The following is a 15,977-nucleotide window of genomic DNA, read 5'->3' as shown; positions in this document are numbered from 1 at the left end:
ATTTTTGCTGCACTATCACAGTGTTCAGTGATGAGGGGACTGCAGCGGGGAATGACAGGTGAGCGCTGCCTCTGATTGGTCACAGCACTCAGCCAAACAGAGGCAGCGCTTTCTGGAGATACAGAATAACACTGCCGGGGACTGGCAAGAAGAGTCAGACAGCACTTTTAGGTGAATTAACTTTTTTTTTCTACAACTAGGGATGATTTTTGAGGTAGCGCTTATATTTCAAGACCCCCCCCCAATGAAAATCATCGCTGCAGGGGGTTGCCTTCATCCCATTGCTTTCAATGGGGCGGCAGCAGTGCCGGCCCCATTGAAAGCAATGGGATAGCATAGGGGTCCTCTGCCACAGCTGTGGCAAGGGATTCTTTCGTCCCTGCTGTAGTCCCCTCATCATTAAACACTGACCCCAATGAGGGGACCTTCGTGGAGCAGCTGCTCCAGTGAACAGGCAAAGTTTCATGCGCTGCGGATATGAAACTTTGCCCATTCATGCATTTTTTCACACACATAGGCACGTAAAAAAAACATGCTCGTGTGAATGAGGCCTGATTGGGGAAGAAACCTCTTTTAATTCACCGATTCAGTAAATACTAATCAGTAAACTGAAAAAAAATATGGATTTTTTCATTGACAATGCACAGCATATGTTTGTAAACCATCCTCCATAAGGAAACGATAGCGGTCAGTAAATGAATAAATCCTCACTGCAACTGTTCATATAGGGATAATGCAGGCTTATTATAATCCAACACACAAAGCTGATAATTAGAGATGATAATTAGTCTCATTAGCGGTTTTCATTCCATGCATAAGATGAATGTTACATTGTGGAGGTGTTTAAATCAATACTGATGTAATTGGATTCTTCTTGGATCATAAATTACAAACGACCATCGAAAATTCTTATTGCGTTAACCATTTTGTATCATTTCTGAGTAAACAACGTACATATCTAGCTATACTAAACCATCCTGAATTGGACATTTGTCATCTTTTTTTACACCAGTGTGTTTGAATCCTATATTTGTATGCAGAGAGTGGATGCAAAATAGTAATGAAGTTAATCAAACGGGTAATAGAATCCAGACATCCATCAGAGTCATGGGACTAAGCTTTAATTAATGAGCATAGATCCTTCAGATAAGAACACTGAGCTTAATTAATATGATGTCTTCTGATCATTGTATCTCTGGCGATGTCTTGGAGAAGATAAAATCTACATGTTTAGTCCTCAGTAGATGATCCCATGCATATGTATATTAGTCGTTGAGTGCTTGTATTCGACCCTTTCTAGTATTTAATTTTTGTATTTCATTTTTGTCATTATATTGTGTATGTAAGTACAGTTTACTATCATGTATAGTATACAGTGGTGCTTGGAAGTTTGTGAACTCTTCAGAATGTTTCCTTATTTCGGCTTGTATATGACCTAAAACTACATCTGATTTTCATACAAGTCCTAAAAGTAGAAAAAGAAAAGCAATGTTAATAAAAACATTCAAATATAAAAAAAATATTAGACTTTGTTATTTATCTATAGAGGAAAATGATACAGTATCATATGTCTGTAATTGGAAAAAGTATGTGAACCTTTAGGACTAGCAGATAATTTGAATGTCAAATTAGAGTCAGGTGTTTTCAATCAATGGGGTGACAATCAAGTGTGAGTGGGTGGACTGTTTTATCTAAAGAACAGGGATCTATCAAAGTATGATCTTCACAACAGTTTGTTGAAGTGTATCATGGCACAAGCAAAGAGGATTTCTGAGGAAGAAGAAGAGTTGTTGATCCTCAGGTTGGAAAAAGTTATAAACCCATCTCTGAAGAGTCTGGACTCCACCAATTCATAATCAGACAGATTGCATACAAATGGAGGACCATTACTACCCTCCCCAAGAGTGGTCAACCAACAAAGATCATGCCAAGAGCAAGGCGAATAATAGTCCATGAGGTCACAAAGCAACCCAAGGTGACCTCTAAACAACTAAAGGCTTTTTTTATATTAGCTAATGTTAATACTCATGAATGCACCATCCAGAGGACACTGAACCACAATAGTGTGCATGCAGAATTGCAAGGAGAAAGCCACTGCTCTCCCAAAAGAACTTTGCTGCTTGTTTGCAGGTTTTTTAAAACTATTGGAACAATGTTTTGTGGATGGAGAAGACCAAAATGAAGCTTTTTGGCTTCAATGAGAAGCATTATGTTTGCAGAAAACCCCCCACTAAATTACAGTATAAAAACCTCATACCGTCGAGACACACAGTGCTGGTGGTATCATGGTTTGGGTTGGTTTTGCTGTATCTGGACCACTCTTGCCATTATTGATGGAACAATGAATTCTTCAATATATACCAGCAAATTCTAAAGTTAGATGTCAGGACATCTGTCCGTGAGCTGAATCTCAAGAGAATATGGGTCATGAAGCAAGACAAGGACCAAAAGCACACAAGTCGTTCTATAAAAGAATGGTTAAAGATGAATAACGTTAAAGTTTTGGAATAGCCAAGTCAAAGTCCTGACCTTAATCCTATAGAAATGCTGTGGAGAGACCTGAAGCGAGCAGTTCATAGGAAACCCACCAACATAATAGAATTGAAGCCGTTTCATACAGAGGAATGGGCTAAAATTTCTCCAAGCCGATGTGCAGGACTAATCAACAATTACCAGAAACATTTAGGTGCCGTTATTGCTTTATGAGGTGGTCATACCAGATACTGAAGCAAAGGTTCACATACTTTTGCTACTCACAGACATATGATATTCGATCAATTTCTTCAATAAATAAATGACTAATTCTAATATTTTTGACTCATTTGTTGATTTAGTTCTCTTTAACGACTTTTAGAAATATGGAAAATTCTGAAGGATTCGCAAACTTTCAAGTACCACTGTAGATCCATAAACAGTTAAAGGGTTCTTCACAATTTAGTACATGCTACTACACAACATACAGTATATTGGTCATCATTTATCAACGGTATCTAACAATAAGGCTCAGGTTACATTGAGATTTTGGCTGCAACACACATCTCATTGCTAGAGAATGCAGTATCGCCTTGTAGCATCGCAAACTAATGGAAGTGAATACAGTTGCATTGCAACTCGTAAGTTGGTGCGACCATGACCCAATGATCGCTCACAAGAAATCTAGCAAGTTTGGATTTGTTGTGATTGTCGGGCCATAGTAACTTGAGTCGCAGTTTGACCACATTCACTTACATTCGTTTGCAGTGTTGCATGGCCATACTGTGAACTTTGGTCATGTGACAAGTGTCGCAGCTGAAGTCACCATGTAGCCCTAGCCTTAAAACTGACCTCATCGCCCATAGTAATCGTGGCTTTCAATTGAATATTAAAATAGTGTGAATTTCGGTGTAGAGTCCCTGACTAAAATAAACTGTGTGAATGAGGTCTGAGACATAAAAGCTGAACTCTGCCTGATTACTATGGACAATGAGGCCATTTGGTTTATGCAAAGACTGACAGTTATTCCTTATCCACAGGATAGAGAATAACTATCTGACTAGTGAGGATTAGACTGCTGGGACCCCCACTGATCATAAAAACCGGAGTGTCGGAAGTCCCTAAATAAGTGAAGCAATGCCTCAGTATTCATTTCAATGGGACTGCTGGTGATAGCCGAATGATTGAACTTAGCTATTCCTAGCAGCCTCATCGGACTTAATAGAGTGACAGGACACAAACTTGGCCACTGCTCCATTACACAGTAGAACACGTTGCCTCCATTCTTGTGATTGGTAGGGCTGCCAGTGATTGGTGTGTTATCTCCTATCCTGTAAATATGGGACAACTTTCAGTCCTGGCACAACTCCTTTAAAGGCTCATGTTAAAGTAGGTTCATGATGGCTGATCTTGGGAGTTATATCATCAGATGGAGCTTTATTTATTTACATGTCACTTCTCTATATAGGCTCAGCTATGAATCATATACATATTTACATAGATCCCTATGGACATATTCAGAGAAGCCTCTAGAAGAAGCACAATGAACAATCAGCCTCCGATCCGTTCAGTGATCAGTTAGATCACAACTCGGGGACAACCTTTGGGCAGGCTGCTACATGTATTTAGTTGTTTTAGCAAACTAATTTGTTAAATTCTGGAGCCCTCTTTTAATGTGCTATGGGGGGAAAAAGTTGAAGCATAGTAATTACATCACAAAATCATATAGTGAAATCCTTGATTTTCTTGAAACACATTCTTTGTATTCTAATAAGGCATGAAAGTGTGGGTTTTTCATTATCCCAGTGCCATGCTATACAGCGTTCCCCCTGAGATCTAAACCAGACTGTGTGCATAAGTACTAAAAAGCCAGAGGGATTAATGTGCTAATGGTATTGTAGGTGCATTTCCACAAGCTTCTCAGTGTTGCTTCCTGCCTTGGAATAATGGTCCTGAAAGAACAGCTCCTGTGGGCCCTTGCACTGAACATTGTGTGTCTACCAGCTTCTGCTTCATAATAGGCTGCATTAGTACAGTTAATCTGCAATTAGATTTCATGCAGTCATAAACTAATCATTTACATGAGGGTTTTACCTTTATTTTAGCTGCTTACAGGTGAGGGCAGCAAAGCGCAGTGATGTACAAGCAGTCGAAAATCTAATAGAAAGCCTACATCTCCATGAAAGTATATTGGATGACCTGAAAATCTACAATGAAGCTCGAAGAGATGCTGTGAGTGGAATCATTCAACAACTGTATGAAATTGATTTACTTGTCAAGAACTAGTTATCACTGTCATGTATTACTTGGGTAAATTTGAAGTCAATATTTGCTGCCACATGCAGCACAAGCGGGCACATTCCTGTTGGTAAAGCCGAAATTTATAGATTCAGCTGCTGTTCAAAAACAAGGTAACAATTACAGAAGAGAAACAAAGAATGTCGTGGACATATCTATTGTTCAGTCCTGAAGATCTTGAAGATTTCAGTTGATTAGAAGCTACAGATTATTAGATCTTTGCGGTGCAATCATCAGCAATGGTCATATTATTGGACAGTTCTGACCGAATGTCTAATTAAATCTTTATAGCGTTAGTATGTGAGATTTATATGATCTATACATAGGCCAACACATTAGACTTTTTTAATGGGTGCTTTGAAAGTTGGGCATGTTTTTAGATATGTTTGGGACGCTGATTCAAAAAAACAGCACCAGTTTTACAGAAATAGTAAAAAAAAGCCCTAACATCCATGCATTTTAGATGAAATATGTAGAACACCACTAACGATGGTGCCGCTGTATGAGGAAACGATGTTGGTAGATCCTGACACCATCCAATTATGTTGCTCCTCATTATTTGGCATCGGAGTGGTTACTGGTGGTATAGGACAATTATATCTGTGATTTAAATATTTTTGTCTTAGAAAATCGGTTTGCTATCTAACTTTTTTCAGCTTCAATTACAGTTTGTTTCAGTGTACTGGCGCTAGTATGGGAGCAAAATATTCTCCATCCATCGCCATAATTTTTATGGCTGGGTGGGAATGACACAACCTTTTTTTCAATGACAACCCACTTTAGGTCAAATATTATCGGCCAGTCTGTTCTCTGACCATATTGGTCCAGCTGGCTTATGGATTCTGGGTCATTTAAATGTGGACATTCCTAAAGTGGTTGTTGTTTGGTTATGCAGATCTCAAAGACGTTTATTGTTCACTTGATCACTTGTGTCTCATGACAACTTCAGTATGTTGACTGTGTGACTTTCAGTTTCTATGCTCGCTGCAGATATTAAACAGATCATTCGTCCCGTTAGGAGAGGTGAGCGCCATCAAAAATTACTTAATAGAGAAACATACTGGATTTTTCAGTTGAAATCCAGCACCCCCTTTGGTTTAAATAAGAGATCTGACCTGATTTTGCACTACTAAGGCCTCATGCCCACGGCCGTGGAGAATTCCACCAGCGGAATATCGCAGTGGAGTCAATCATGGCAGCCCCCAAAGACCCCATACTCATCTCTCCAGATCCACCATGCGCGTCCTGCCTGCCAACCCGGCATGCATGCCAGTACAGCACGTGACGCGCCGGCAGTGTGGGATGACGCGGCCAGCGGTGGGTGGGGATGTGTATTCCGCTGTGCTCACAGCAGAAGTATAGTGTGACGGCCAGCTTTCATTGACTACAATGCAAGCCGGACGTACGGTTTTCCGCGGCAGTTAGAGCATGCAGCGGTTTCTTTCCACTGCAGAATTCTGCGGTAGAATTCCGCAGTGTGAACATTGGGCTGTTAGGCTCAATAGAACCTAATAGCTGTGGCATAACGCAGGTGATTTCCCCCCATGTGAAACATGGCAGAAATCCGGCCGTGGGCATTAACACTAAGGGTTAATTGTCCTATTTCCCTTTTCTCTCCCCTTTTTCTGATGTGTCATGTGATTACTTTTGTGTTTGTTTATTGGTTGTATGTTTCTTCATAAACTAAGCAGATGCGCCATGTTCTTATGCTATGACTAAGAGCTGCTGTGACAGCTTGAAACGCGTCGGCTTGTTCTGCCATTGTACGTCCTTCCTGTTGGTATTTTAATATGTCTCAATAGAGCCGTGATTTTATAGATGCTGGATCCTTTCCTTTGCTATCTAATGCATTTGCTTGTAGAATATTGTTGCTGTTAATTAAGATGTATGTAATCATTTTTTAAATAATACCATTAAAGATCCCAGATTTTGAGGGACTACTGTTTAGATCAGCATATAATGTGGCTATGCAATATCTCCAAAACTAGAGCTAACAGGGCAAAACCAATGCTATTTTTGGTTATCTGCGCCCCAGATGTACTCAAGAATAGGCCTGACTTCTAAAGCACCAAAATATGTCTGGGCCAATACCTGCCTGATGTTCATGGGAAGACTACCAGGGGTATAGTATAAAGCTGCATTGATGGTCATTCTCGTTCTCCATACAACTTGTTTCAGGATGGAACCCCTGTGCAGGCATTTGTTGCTGAAGTAGCCGACCAGGTTGTTGGTATTGCGGTCATCAGAAATGAAGAGGTATATTCATGTTTTATTTGGATCTTATATACTACTACTACTACAGAGAGGGACAGCGTATATTGGCCGGGCGTGAAAACCCGGCCGATATACGCACGTCGGAATAAGCCCTTAGGCCTTACTCACATGACTGTATATATGCATGTATATATGACTGTATATTAGCAGGAGATCACAGGAAGCTCCCATTGACTTCAACGGAAGTGGGAAAAAAAGGAGGAGGGAATTAAGTTGCATCCAACGCTGGGAAAACAAGACAGCTGGCTCTATTTAAGCATTAGCAGTTATTCCAAGGATTTCTGCCAATCCATGGATTTCCGTGCTGCAGCAGTTTTTTATTTGCCTATACACAGCGGCTGCCATTGTGAATGGCACAAAATACGCAGCTACAAATTGAGACTCGGTCACGGAAATTCATCATTCATGCAATTTTTATGGCACATACAGGTGACCATACGCCCGTATGATAAACAATACGCAGGGAATAGAAGCCATTGATTTCATTCACATTTCCATATTTTGCATGTGCATTTCGGTCACGCAAAAAAAAAAAGAATAGAACATGCTCTATCTTTTTTGGTAAGTATTTGCACTCCAAGGGTCACCATAGAAGTCAATGGGCGGTGCGCAAATACACACACCATATGTAAGGAGATGCGTAATTGTGCTAGAAATAGAACACATCTGGAACTAATTGTCTTTTTCAATCAGTGCATTTGTTTGCAATGCGCAAATGAACCTTCCCCCCGCAGGCAGAAAAAGTCTAGAATAATTTGCCGATACAGACAAAAAAGCCTTGTTCAGTGCGCAAACATGTGTGTACATATTGTGAAGCCGGCCTAATGCACAGACACAAGTAGCTAAAACTACTGATAATGAGTGACGATTCCAATAATGTCTGCTGAGCAGTTGTTCCTATAACTTCATTCTGTTAGTCCCTTAAAAGCCCCTTAAAAGCAGCTACAAATAAGAGATGATGTCTGTATTAGTAATTCCATTTGTTACACCTTATAAGATAAAATGAGTGCATGTTGTCCTGCAGATATACTATCCATGTCTCATGTTCACTGCTCCTTATTGCTTTGCAGGACATTGAGTACATTCGTTCACACTACAACATTGAAGACTTTATCTACTTCAATCACTATCGGCGGAACGAGCACGGACATCTCCACCATTATGCTTTCAACCCTATATTTAAACACTACAGCAGGCATTTCCTGAAAGAGATTCTCCGCCTATCCCACAAGTCCGCTTTATATTACCCCGTGTACCCACCCTATGACAAGAATCAGGTGAGTTACGTACATAATCAAGCAGAGAATTCTCTAGCATTGGGTTTAAATAGAATAATTAGAAGTTAATAGAATTTACTTAATAACCAATAAACAGAGCTGAAATTACAGAAATCTATAATGTTACTATTGGGGAGGGAGGGTAGTAGGACGTTGTAGAGAAGTAGGCTTATAGGGTGCAAATATCAATTTGGGCTTTCTCTTATACTATTATGCTCTTGTCATCAGTGATGTCCCACAAGCTCTACACACATTTGCAGGAAAGGGTGAATCTATTCATTGGATGAAATAATCTATAGCCCCATCCTGTTGGCAAGACACATATGTTACCATGCGACGGTTGCTAGTCCTCCCAGGGCGGCGGTGTGCGGGTTCCCGCGGTCGGGGCGCGTTTTCCCCCCCCCCGGCTTGTGGTCCGGGGGCGTGGGTGGCTGGACAGCGTGGGCGGCGTGGTGCTGGTGGCGCGTGCGCACCTGTGAGTGCAGCTGCCGTGCCCGAGCTACCTTTTATTATGTTCTGCTGGGAGTTGGCTGTCTCCCTCTCTCCGCCCCTGGGCGGAGGCTTTTGTTTAAAGGTCGGGCAGAGACTTGCAATCACTGCCGGTTATTGGTTTCCCTCAGTGTGCTAGCTAGTCTGCCTCTGTTGGTCTCCTGCTTCTGTCATCTTGTCTGCTATACTCTGCTATTATCCACCAGGTTTTTCCATCTGCCTCAGTTCTGCTTAGTATTGTTTGTGTTGGTTATTTACATCTGCCTCTCAGTATTCTACCCTTTCCATCCAGGTACGCCAGCGTCCCTTTTTCGGTCCATAGTGAGAGTAGGGATCGCCGCCCAGTTGCCCGCCTGGGGTTAGCCAGGAGTGGAGGAAAGTAGGCAGGGACAGGGGTTGTGGGTGAGATCCAGGGCACCCGAGCTGGCGTATCAAGGGTAGTATACCGTAACAACATGAACATCTCCCTCAAATACCAGACAACAGTATTGCTTCCTCTATCTCACTCAGAAGCAGCGGCAGCATGGAGGACATTATACAGCCATACTGAGCAGTGTAGTTGTAAATTCAGCACTGGGTTGAGATAGAAAATCCAGGATGCAGGGGGAGGAGAAGAAGTAGTTGATAAGTGGGGAAAGCAACATTTTCTCTAATAAGATATCTTGCAAAATTTCTTATATTCTTGTATACTATTCATTTAAACAAAATTTGTTACATTGACAGCACTTATTTAAAGTGTACCTGAGTTTTCAAAAATTCTTCAAAAGCAGACTAGGTCTCCATAGACCACTGCTTTCCTGCTATCAGTTTGAGCTCTACTAATTGGGTTTTCCATGTAGATATTCCTATTTTTCTGCTGCCCTACTGTTTCCAATCCATTTACAGATGGAGGTCTTGTCCTAAATAGCCATTCTACATCTGCTCCAATCAGCTGCAAGGCAGTATCTGAATGCCTGCCCTTCTGCGGCACGTAGTAACCAACAGTGTCCTCATGTCTCTGTTACTAGAGAAGTCAAATGCCTGAAGACAGAGAGTGGATTGCAAAGCTGCTGGAAGGGAGACCTCTAGTGGCAGCCACTTCTGACTTGATTTTCAATGCTAAAACAAACAAAAAATAAATGCAAGTATATTAGAAGATTGATAATCCACACAAAGCCTGTTAAACATAATTTGAGTGAAAAATGGGTTCGTTCACTAGAGCGAGTATTTTCACGTGATAAACGGTCATGTGAAAAAATGCACATTACACACCGCAGTATGCCATTACAGTGAATTGGCCAGCGCAAATACGCAGGAAACTTGCATATTCACTGCATATTTGTGCACCATTTCAATGGGCCTGTGTGCGTTAGGGCACACAAAGACATTCCTGAGTGACAGGAAAAATTTGGACATAAGCAATTTTCAGTTGCGCAAGTACGCAACGTATTTGCATGGCCAAAATGTGTTTATGCCCATGTGAACGAGCCCTAGTAGTGACTCCAGTAGCAATAGTGACCCCCATAGTGGCCCCAGTAGTACATGCCCCTTATATAGGTGGCCCTAGTAGTAATAGTGACCCCCCCCACCCCCATAGTGGCCACAGTGGTATCAGTGACACCCAGAGTGGCCCCAATAGTAACAGTGTCCCCCATAGTAACTCAAGTGCTAATAGTGTCCCTTACAGTGGCCCCAATATTAATATTGTATCCATAGTATTCCCAGTAGTAATAGTGACCTCCCTATTGGCAGGGCGTCATGCTTACAGGCATTCCACTCACCCAGCCTGCAGATCTGGCAGCAGCAGTGCAGTTTGTGACCACTGACCTCTCGCCTCAGCCCCTGCGCTGCATACAGGTCGGCACACACAGACGCTGGAGAGAAGAGGTAAGTGGTCCAACTGCACTGCCACCGCCAGACCAGACCCACAGGCTGGGTGAGTAGAATGCTATACGGCCGGTGGGCTACATAAAATGAGGTGGCGGGCCGGATTCGGTCCACAGGCCTTGTGTTTGACACATTTGCAAATTGAACTATCAACCAAAGGCAGAACATTGAGGGATCTGAAGTGATTCTTCTTGTAAGCATGTCACTAACCGCATAGATCACGCGGTCCTGCATCTGATTTCTCATCATTTGAAGTAGTAGCAGATTAGAGGCACAAGATACTTAACAATAAGCAAAGAACAAAATGGACGGGGGGTGAGATGATCTAATTCATGATTGGTAGTGAGAGAATGTGCTCCTGGGAAACATACTGCTACAGCAAAATTGCCATAAACCAAGCCACTTGTTTATCTGTCATTCCCGCAGAGATGGTAATGTAATTACTCTCATAATTATCTTCATTAGTGGTGGGTATTATGTGAAGCTCATTCCTCTGCTTTCGCACTATGTTTATTTGTTATTATTTTTCTCTAAACCCCGCTTTCAATTTGCCAAGTCTGTTAAGAATTCTGCGTTTGTTAAACATCTGCGAGGCGCGGAGCTGACATTCTCCTCACTAAAATGAAGATGGTTGTCTTTCAGTTTAAGAATCCCTGCTCCCATTCACTGACATCTGCCCTTCATTACATGGTTCCCGTGCGACCAAGACGACAGATTGTCTATCCTCTGGAAAAGCTTGGCATAAACGCTCCATCAAAGCAGGTCTCCAAGGATCAGGTGGGTAACAGAAGCTACAGCAGGCAACAGGCACCATGCCAGGCTCTACAAGGTTTGGCAGATGGCTTGGAATTACTGTCTTAGTATGAATAGGTTGTTTCTTAATTACACAGATCTGGGTGTTCATACCCTTACAGAATGAGCTGTATCCCAATATATGTATCCAGAATATAGATAAAACTCACATATAGAACATCCCAAGGATAATGGCAGAACCCGATGTAACTAAATCCGAACCTGATGCAACCGATGTCAAAAATGCTATAAACCAGAAAAAGTAATAATAGAAGTCAGTAATAAAAAGGACTCCTGCTTCAGTCTGACTTCCTGTTGATTAGCCGAGTAATACTCAGTCATGGGTATATGAATTCCCTCCTGTTGTACTAAGGTATATGGCTAACTTTTATCAGCAAGTGTTTTATTGGATTTTCTAACATGAAATAGTCGAACATGTAAATTACTTATTGCAAAATTTACTGAGCCATTATCTTGGGCAAAGCTTAATGGGAAAATACTATTAAAGGGAGGAGAAAAAGGAAAGAGAAAGAAAAAAAAAGAACAAGTAAAATAGAACCTAACAATGGGTTACTCGGTCATGGGTGTCCACCTGGATAATAGTATATGTCTAAAGGCCCTTTTACACCCAACGATTATCACTCAAAATTTGTCCAAACGGCCGAAAATGAGCGATAATCGGTACATGTAAACGTGGGCATCACGCTCTTTTCATTTGAACGATGGATTTTGGTTCACTTAAAATCCATCGTTCAGCCACTGAAAGGCTGAGCAAATACATTCCATTTGAATGTATTTCGCTCATCTTTCAAAAGACTGCAGAATGTTCTCCTCGCGGCATGTGTACATTAGCCGCAAGGAGAACAAAGCAATCTTCTGGCAGCCAAGAGGAGAACAATTGAATGTGCTGGTAGCTGTTTGCACAGCTGGGCATGTGTTTAAACACACACTGGGTTCTGCAAACAGCTAGTGGAGTTCCTGTTACATATGAATGAAGATGGCCATTAACTCTTTCCAATCCACTGTCTGACGTCTAAAGACATTCTGATTGAAGGCTATACAGCTTCTGATGTCGGAAGACGTCCAGCAGGGTATTCTTACTGCACATTACTGGCCACTCTGTTGTTGGGGGCCTCTCCAGCATGTCCAATACCGGAGTATTGGCTTTAGCCAGCAGATGGTGCCATTGTTTAATGGCAGAAAGAGAAAAACCCCTGGGAAACCCTGAATCCAAAATTGGATTGCAAAGGGTTAACACTTTATGGAAAAGTTTGTTCAAGGACTAGCGTAGGCTGTAATATTACCGATTGTCCTCCTCTATTGCCATACAGCCACGGATGTGACGTTTTCTGGACCTCTATATGGTGTTCCAAGATGGCCATGGCATTTCTTTCACTACACTGTGCATCGATAGTCAGACACTGCATGCAACGTTTTGGGTTGGCAGACGCTGATCACATGAACACTGCTGGCGATTCAGAACAACCTGTAGTTTCTTAGACTACTGATTCAGTGTACATCAGGTAGTCTAAAAAGTGGCACAGCCATCTTTGAACACAACAAAGTGGCTACAGGAATTGGGAGATCTGATGCATTACAGCCGTAGAGGAGGGCACCAAGTAATATAAGACCCCCCTCTGCTTCCTGGACAAATTCTGTGCTAGGACCTTAACGGTTGGCGGGGGGTGGGGGGAGTTAATATAATTATACACTATAATTGAAAAGTTGAGTAAATTTGTAAATACATGTTGTAAAAGATGAATGAGCAATCAACAACCTCACCATACGTGGGAGATCTTGACCAGCCTGGTACATATAAAAGGTGCAAAGATGGGAAATATATCGCCTCGACTTTAGTGTTCAATGGTAGACAAGAAAAAAGAAGAAAGATACAGCACTTTTTAACCCTAATGGAGTACCATGGAATCTATTTGACCCAGTCCTGCACTTTGAAATTGATACCGTTTTAATGGACCAGTTTTGAAACAGATCTGAAGTTATTCTGTCAGATTTCATTGATTTATTGTATTTTGTTGGTTTTCCTCCAGGTTCCATTTTTTATAGCAACAATAGAGAATGGGGATGGAGCTAAGGGGCCGCTGGCACCCTTTAAGAGAAGGCCCCGCATGACACAGGGAATCAGGTACCCAGTGGAATGACAGTGAAGGAGTTAAAGAAAGGAAGGGGGTTAGGAAAATTCTAGAATGGGGGGAGTAGGGATAGATTGGATTAGTGGGGAGGAAAAGAGGCGGGGAGGATATAAAAGAAGGGAAAAAGTGGGAACGCCATCTTTTAGGGAAAGTTAAGAAGCGAGGAGTCCCGCCCTTCCGCCCTATTGTGTGGTAGTTAGGAAAAAGATTTCTATTGTCATGGCAGCATTGGTGGCTAGGGGGTCCTTGGAGTCGGTTTCAATTGGTTAGGGGGGGAGTTGGGTGGCATGGTCTTACCTGCTAAGACTCCCTCCTTTGTTTAATTTGGTTGGTATCTGGTGCTGCTTGACTTGACTAGTGAGAAGGCAGTAAATCCCTTGTTGCCATGAGTTACAGTTATTAGTCACCCAAGGGCGGCTTGTGGTGCCCCCGAGCCTGTTAGTACGGTTGGGGGCGGGATACGTTAGTTAAGTACGGTTAGCACCAGATTTTGTGGCTCCAAGGACTCTCCTCATAAGTGTATTTTCTTTTACTTGATAATTTTATGTTTATTATGGTAATAAATTGACTACTGTGGCCATTTTATCCAAAGCCATTTGAGTCTGTCGTTATTGGTTGGGGCTAGCTACAACAGAGGGTACTCTCGCCTCCTCGCTGTGTATGTTTTTCTTTCTGTCAAAGAGCAGTGAAAAAAATAGAACACAATGTAGTGGCGGTGTCTAATAATATTACTATGTGTCTTACTGACTGTGTTTTGGCCCCTGGCACTGATGCCCAGAACTGTGTATATCCTCATGTTGGCATATAAATGGCTCCAAGACCTCCCACCACAGACCCAATGCAACAGAGTTATCCTTGCAGACGTTGTGGCATCTGTTTTTGATAAATTGTTGAAAAGGAAAGGCCAATGGTTTTTGATACTTGATGGTAGATGTAGCAGAGCAATTGGAAATTAAGCAACATGAATTGTTGGATCTGAGGGCATAAACAGATGGGCACATGCACTAATATGCTCGCCACCAATCTGCACTATTGCGCTCGAGTTAGGTCCTGCCCTATCTTTTTCGCAAGTAGAGAAACTATGTGCGAGAAAGATGGGGTCAGTCCTAGGTTTTCTCATACGTAGTATTAATGCCCGAGAATCCCGATTTTGAAAACAAAACCACTAAAATTAAAGGAGATGTCCCGAGGCAGAAAGCCAAAATTTCATATTAGCCCATTCCCCCTGTCACCCCCCGACATTAAGCAGCCCTTGTGAGCGGTTATAAACCGCATTGTACTTACACGTCCGCAGAAAAAATGACTTTTAAAACTTCTCCCTCTAAGATGGCGCCTGCTGGGTCCCTGGGTGCGTTCCACGGTGCACCGCTCGCTCTTCCTGGATGCCTCATGCGCGCTCCCGAGACGCCGGTCACGTGAGCAGGTGACTGACGTCATCGGTGGAGGCGTGTTCTTGTAAATGAATGGAATGCCGATCCAGCCGCCTGATTGGCTGGTCGGCAGAAAGCGTCACAGCGGGGAGGTGCTGTCTACCGGAGAAAACAGCAAACAGCTGTTTCTCCCATCTCCTGACTACACAGAAGCTCCGGTAAGTACACCTCCCCCCTCCCCCCCCCCCCACAGCGCCCACAGCACCCACAGCTCCCACAGCTCCCACAGCACCCACAGCACCCACAGCTCCCACAGCTCCCACAGCACCCACAGCTCCCACAGCTCCCACAGCTCCCACAGCTCCCACAGCACCCACAGACAACTCACTTACCCAGGCGGCTGTATTGCGTTCGTCCCGGCTGGCGGCTGCTGATCCCGAGTGGCTCCCGGCTGCTGATCGTCCCGGCTGGCTGCTGATCGTCCCGGCTGGCTGCTGGTCGGTTGTCCCGGCTAGCTGCTCCTGGATGGTCCCGGCTGGCTGTTGCTGATTCGGGGTGAATCACCCCTGTTTAAAGGGACGCCGGGAGCTGAATAGCCGCCCCTGCGCGCTCCCGTACAGCGATAGCTCGTCTGCGCATGCGCAGACGAGCTGTATCGCACGGGCACGCTGGAGAAGCTCGTACACAGAGGGAAGAGAGAAGACTGCGCAAGCGCGGCTAAAATGGCATGCTGTGGCAGAAATTAGTCGGCACCATGGCGACGGGGACACAGAGACAGCGCGAGAACGGAGGTAAGTAATTGAATAACTTCTGTATGGCTCATATTTAATGCACAATGTATATTACAAAGTGCATTAATATGGCCATACGGAAGTGCTTAACCCCACTTGCTGTCGCGGGACAACCCCTTTAATGGTTTCGTTACATCCTGTTTTGTGGTCGTTATTTTCACGGCTGCAAATAGGACTAGAACATGCCCATGTTTTTAA

The 15,977-nt window shown here is 43.0% G+C and overlaps 1 protein-coding gene across 3 annotated transcripts in view; it reads left to right on the top strand.

Moving 5' to 3' along the window:
- CFAP61 (cilia and flagella associated protein 61) overlaps positions 1 to 15,977 on the top strand; it is a 332,916-nt gene that overhangs the window by 117,331 nt on the left and 199,608 nt on the right. For all 3 annotated transcript variants that reach the window (XM_066595763.1, XM_066595760.1, XM_066595761.1), the window contains exons 14-17: positions 4,578 to 4,704; positions 6,949 to 7,026; positions 8,115 to 8,321; positions 11,319 to 11,453. In XM_066595763.1, the coding sequence (XP_066451860.1) occupies positions 4,578 to 4,704; positions 6,949 to 7,026; positions 8,115 to 8,321; positions 11,319 to 11,453 (547 nt within the window). The remainder of the gene's footprint in view (positions 1 to 4,577; positions 4,705 to 6,948; positions 7,027 to 8,114; positions 8,322 to 11,318; positions 11,454 to 15,977) is intronic.

Source organism: Eleutherodactylus coqui, chromosome 3 (assembly GCF_035609145.1).
Source record: "Eleutherodactylus coqui strain aEleCoq1 chromosome 3, aEleCoq1.hap1, whole genome shotgun sequence".
Taxonomy (NCBI): Eukaryota; Metazoa; Chordata; class Amphibia; order Anura; family Eleutherodactylidae; genus Eleutherodactylus; species Eleutherodactylus coqui.
The sequence above is the reverse complement of the archived record's forward strand: the minus strand, read 5'-3'. Positions and strand labels throughout refer to the sequence as shown.